The sequence below is a fragment of the Salmo salar genome, chromosome ssa09 (assembly GCF_905237065.1).
Source record: "Salmo salar chromosome ssa09, Ssal_v3.1, whole genome shotgun sequence".
Taxonomy (NCBI): Eukaryota; Metazoa; Chordata; class Actinopteri; order Salmoniformes; family Salmonidae; genus Salmo; species Salmo salar.
The window spans coordinates 156,529,371-156,535,370 of NC_059450.1; the positions used below are offsets into that span (position 1 = coordinate 156,529,371).

Below are 6,000 nucleotides of genomic sequence, written 5' to 3' on the forward strand. Positions count from 1 at the left end.
TCAGCCCATAGGGATTATAACCACTATAAACACTCAGCCCATAGGGATTATAACCACTATAAACACTCAGCCCATAGGGATTATAACCACTATAAACACTCAGCCCATAGGGATTATAAACACTATAAACACTCAGCCCCATAGGGATTATAACCACTATAAACACTCAGCCCATAGGGATTATAACCACTATAAACACTCAGCCCATAGGGATAATAACCACTATAAACACTCAGCCCATAGGGATTATAACCACTATAAACACTCAGCCCATAGGGATAATAACCACTATAAACACTCAGCCCATAGAGGTAATAAACACTATAAACACTCAGCCCATAGGGATTATAACCACTATAAACACTCAGCCCATAGGGATTATAACCTCTATAAACACTCAGCCCATAGGGATTATAACCACTATAAACACTCAGCCCATAGGGATTATAACCTCTATAAACACTCAGCCAATAGGGATAATAACCACTATAAACACTCAGCCCATAATATAGCGAACTACTCTTGACCAGAGCCCTTTGACGCTGGTGGAGAGTATCGATTTAGATTCGATTTTATTAGATATTTCTTTATTGACAAGAGTTTCACAAATATTTGCTTAACGTATAAGAGAATGCACTTCGATACGGTGAGACATGGCATAGCCCAGACATAACATCAAACATACAACTTCATAAAAAACAGAACAAGAATTACAGTTTAAGGACTTTTAACCCTCTATTCCCCATAACATAGCAATACCCCCCCCTCATATACTCAATATTCACACCCCCTTATAGCAAAACTTCAATAAAAAAAACTCTCTTTTGCTATTTCTTCCATTGACTCGGTCCCAAAATATTTTGCATGTCAGCTAGTCAAATTTTCAAGATATCGGACTTTCAAGAAGCAAAGTTGAAAGTCCGATATCTTGAAAATTTGACTAGCTGACGTGCAAAATATTTTGGGACCGAGTCAATGGAAAAAATAGCAAAAGAGAGTTTTTTTGATTGGAGTTTCCCTTTAAGGAGGTGAGCGTTTACTAACTTCTCAGCGTGAGGCGTCTTGACGGTGCCCAGCGAGTAGATGGAACACATGATCCTGTAGCAGGAGATCTGAAGGTCATCCACTGGAGAGGAGTCAGAGAGAGACAGACAGGAAGGAGTCAGAGAGAGACAGACAGGAAGGAGTCAGAGAGAGACAGGAAGGAGTCAGAGAGACAGACAGGAAGGAGTCAGAGAGAGAGACAGGAAGATAGGAGTCAGAGAGAGACAGACAGGAAGGAGTCAGAGAGACAGACAGGAAGGAGTCAGAGAGAGACAGGAAGATAGGAGTCAGAGAGAGACAGACAGGAAGGAGTCAGAGAGAGACAGGAAGATAGGAGTCAGAGAGAGACAGACAGGAAGGAGTCAGAGAGACAGACAGGAAGGAGTCAGAGAGAGACAGACAGGAAGGAATCAGAGAAACAGACAGACAGGAAGGAATAAGAGAAACAGACAGACAGGAAGGAGTCAGAGAGAGACAGACAGGAAGGAGTCAGAGAAACAGAAAGACAGGAGTCAGAGAGAGACAGACAGGAATCAGACAGACAGAGAGGAGACAGAGAGACAGACAGACAGACAGACAGACAGACAGACAGACAGACAGGGGTCAGACAGACAGGGGTCAGACAGACAGGGGTCAGACAGACAGGGGTCAGACAGACAGACAGACAGACAGACAGACAGACAGACAGACAGACAGACAGACAGACAGACAGACAGACAGACAGACAGACAGACAGACAGACAGAAGACAGGAGCCAGACAGACAGACAGGAGCCAGACAGACAGACAGACAGACAGACAGACAGACAGACAGACAGACAGACAGACAGACAGACAGACAGACAGACAGACAGACAGACAGACAGACAGACAGACAGACAGTGGTCAGACAGAAGACAGGAGCCAGACAGACAGACAGACAGGGGTCAGACAGACAGACAGACAGACAGACAGACAGACAGACAGACAGACAGACAGACAGACAGACAGACAGACAGACAGACAGACAGACAGACAGACAGACAGGGACAGACAGACAGACAGAAGACAGGAACCACAGAGATACTATTACTAGGCTGTATGTATTGTTATTGTGGATCGGTAGACAAGGAGGCTGACCTATCATTATCAGAGCTGAGATCTTACGACATAGAGATACCAGACTGCCCCTCTATCGTTATGTTAATGTGGTGATGTAGACTGCCCCTCTATTGTTATGTTGATGTGGTGATGTAGACTGACCCTCTATCATTATGATAATGTGGTGATGTAGACTGACCCTCTATCGTTATGATAATGTGGTGATGTAGACTGACCCTCCATCATTATGTTAATGTGGTGATGTAGACTGACCCTCTATCGTTATGATAATGTGGTGATGTAGACTGCCCCTCTATCATTATGTTAATGTGGTGATGTAGACTGACCCTCTATCATTATGTTAATGTGGTGATATAGACTGATCATTATGTTAATGTGGTGATGTAGACTGCCCCTCTATCGTTATGTTAATGTGGTGATGTAGACTGACCCTCTATCATTATGTTAATGTGGTGATATAGACTGATCATTATGTTAATGTGGTGATGTAGACTGCCCCTCTATCGTTATGTTAATGTGGTGATATAGACTGATCCTCTATCATTATGTTAATGTAATGATGTAGACTGCCCCTCTATCATTATGATAATGTAGTGATGTAGACTGACCCTCTGTTGTTATGATAATGTATTGATGTAGACTGACCCTCTATCGTTATGATAATGTATTGATGTAGACTGACCCTCTATCATTATGATAATGTAATGATGTAGTTGATGAGGCTGTCAGACTCACAGATGACGTCGTCCCCAAACTGGTGCTGGGCGATGTGGTCGAACAGGGTGGTCAGGACAGGCAGCAGGGCGATGGTGGTGTAGTTGATGTTCTGGGACACACCCTTCACCTGCACACAGAGACAAAGAGATAGAGGAATGGAGGGGAGAGAGAAGGAGAGGGGTGAGAGAGACGAAGAGGGGTGAGAGAGATGGATGGAGAGGGGGGAGAGAGAAGGAGAGGGAGAGAGAGAAAGTGAGGGGAGAGAGAGAAGGAGAGGGGTCAGCGAGATAGATTAGAGGGGAGAGAGAGAAGGAGAGGGGTGAGAGAGACGAGGAGGGGTGAGAGAGATGGATGGAGAGGGGAGAGAGAGAAGGAGAGGGAGAGAGAGAAGGAGAGGGGTCAGCGAGATAGATGAGAGGGGAGAGAGAGAAGGAGAGGGAAAGAGAGAAAGTGAGGGGAGAGAGAGAAGGAGAGGGGTCAGCGAGATAGATGAGAGAGGAGAGAGAGAAGGATGGAGAGGGGGAGAGAGAAGGAGAGGGGAGAGAGAGAATGAGAGGGGTCAGCGAGATAGATTAGAGGGGAGAGAGAGAAGGAGAGGGGTGAGAGAGACGAGGAGGGGTGAGAGAGATGGATGGAGAGGGGAGAGAGAGAAGGAGAGGGGAGAGAGAGAAGGAGAGGGGTCAGCGAGATAGATGAGAGGGGAGAGAGAGAAGGATGGAGAGGGGGAGAGAGAAGGAGAGGGGAGAGAGAGAATGAGAGGGGTCAGCGAGATAGATTAGAGGGGAGAGAGAGAAGGAGAGGGGTGAGAGAGACGAGGAGGGGTGAGAGAGATGGATGGAGAGGGGAGAGAGAGAAGGAGAGGGAGAGAGAGAAGGAGAGGGGTCAGCGAGATAGATGAGAGGGGAGAGAGAGAAGGAGAGGGAAAGAGAGAAAGTGAGGGGAGAGAGAGAAGGAGAGGGGTCAGCGAGATAGATGAGAGGGGAGAGAGAGAAGGAGAGGGAAAGAGAGAAAGTGAGGGGAGAGAGAATGAGAGGGGTCAGCGAGATAGATGAGAGAGGAGAGAGAGAAGGATGGAGAGGGGGAGAGAGAAGGAGAGGGGAGAGAGAGAATGAGAGGGGTCAGCGAGATAGATGAGAGGGGAGAGAGAGAATGAGAGGGGTCAGCGAGATAGATGAGAGAGGAGAGAGAGAGAAGGATGGAGAGGGGGAGAGAGAAGGAGAGGGGAGAGAGAGAATGAGAGGGGTCAGCGAGATAGATGAGAGGGGAGAGAGAGAAGGAGAGGGGAGAGGGAAAAAGAGAGGGGGAGTTAACTCAGAAGGGCAGCTGTGAGGAACCACCTGCTGTAGGACTAACATTAAGGTATCATATCTGACCTGGTTCCTGCTAGAAACCTTGCCCAGCTTCAGGTTCTCCACCATCTTCTCTATGTCATCTGCAGCGCTCTCAAAGAACTGACGCAGTCCTGCCTTCACAATCTCAGGACCTGACTTCATTACCGTCCTGGAGAGAAGGAAAGACAAGGGGGGAAAGAGAGAGAGAGAGATCATTCTGTAAAAACTGTACTGTACGCTTGAATAGATACATAATAGAAAATAATATGTGAGTTGTAATATAGTATTGTAGTATGTGTGAGTGTGTAATATGGTATTGTAGTATGTGTGAGTGTGTAATATAGTATTGTAGTATTTGTGAGTGTGTAATATAGTATTGTAGTATGTGTGAGTGGTAATATAGTATTGTAGTATGTGTGAGTGTGTAATATAGTATTGTAGTATGTGTGAGTGTGTAATATAGTATTGTAGTATGTGTGAGTGTGTAATATAGTATTGTAGTATGTGTGAGTGTGTAATATAGTATTGTAGTATATGTGAGTTGTAATATAGTATTGTAGTATGTGTGAGTGTGTAATATAGTATTGTAGTATTTGTGAGTGTGTAATATAGTATTGTAGTATGTGTGAGTGTGTAATATAGTATTGTAGTATGTGTGAGTGTGTAATATAGTATTGTAGTATGTGTGAGTGGTAATATAGTATTGTAGTATGTGTGAGCGTGTAATATAGTACTGTAGTATGTGTGAGCGTGTAATATAGTATTGTAGTATGTGTGAGTGTGTAATATAGTATTGTAGTATGTGTGAGTGTGTAATATAGTATTGTAGTATGTGTGAGTGTGTAATATAGTATTGTAGTATGTGTGAGTGTGTAATATAGTATTGTAGTATGTGTGAGCGTGTAATATAGTATTGTAGTATGTGTGAGTGTGTAATATAGTATTGTAGTATGTGTGAGTGTGTAATATATTATTGTAGTATGTGTGAGTATGTAATATAGTATTGTAGTATGTGTGAGTTGTAATATAGTATTGTAGTATGTGTGAGTGTGTAATATAGTATTGTAGTATTTGTGAGTGTGTAATATAGTATTGTAGTATGTGTGAGTGGTAATATAGTATTGTACTATGTGTGAGTGTGTAATATAGTATTGTAGTATGTGTGAGTGTGTAATATAGTATTGTAGTATGTGTGAGTGTGTAATATAGTATTGTAGTATGTGTGAGTTTGTAATATAGTATTGTAGTATATGTGAGTTGTAATATAGTATTGTAGTATGTGTGAGTGTGTAATATAGTATTGTAGTATTTGTGAGTGTGTAATATAGTATTGTAGTATGTGTGAGTGTGTAATATAGTATTGTAGTATGTGTGAGTGTGTAATATAGTATTGTAGTATGTGTGAGTGGTAATATAGTATTGTAGTATGTGTGAGTGTGTAATATAGTACTGTAGTATGTGTGAGCGTGTAATATAGTATTGTAGTATGTGTGAGTGTGTAATATAGTATTGTAGTATGTGTGAGTGTGTAATATAGTATTGTAGTATGTGTGAGTGTGTAATATAGTATTGTAGTATGTGTGAGTGTGTAATATAGTATTGTAGTATGTGTGAGTGTGTAATATAGTATTGTAGTATGTGTGAGTGGTAATATAGTATTGTAGTATGTGTGAGTGTGTAATATAGTATTGTTATATGTGTGAGTGTGTATTATAGTATTGTAGTATGTGTGAGTGTGTAATATAGTATTGTAGTATGTGTTAGTGTTTAATATAATAGTGTACTATGTGTGAGTTGTAATATAGTAT

At 42.3% G+C, this 6,000-nt stretch overlaps 1 protein-coding gene across 5 annotated transcripts in view; it reads right to left on the reverse strand.

The window, feature by feature from the left end:
- The window catches only part of ryr1b (ryanodine receptor 1b (skeletal)), a 305,047-nt gene that overhangs the window by 108,201 nt on the left and 190,846 nt on the right, over positions 1-6,000 (reverse strand). For all 5 annotated transcript variants that reach the window (XM_045724892.1, XM_045724889.1, XM_045724890.1 and 2 more), the window contains 3 exons: positions 4,235-4,361; positions 2,880-2,988; positions 1,045-1,126 (listed from right to left, as the gene is read on the reverse strand). In XM_045724892.1, the coding sequence (XP_045580848.1) occupies positions 1,045-1,126; positions 2,880-2,988; positions 4,235-4,361 (318 nt within the window). The remainder of the gene's footprint in view (positions 1-1,044; positions 1,127-2,879; positions 2,989-4,234; positions 4,362-6,000) is intronic.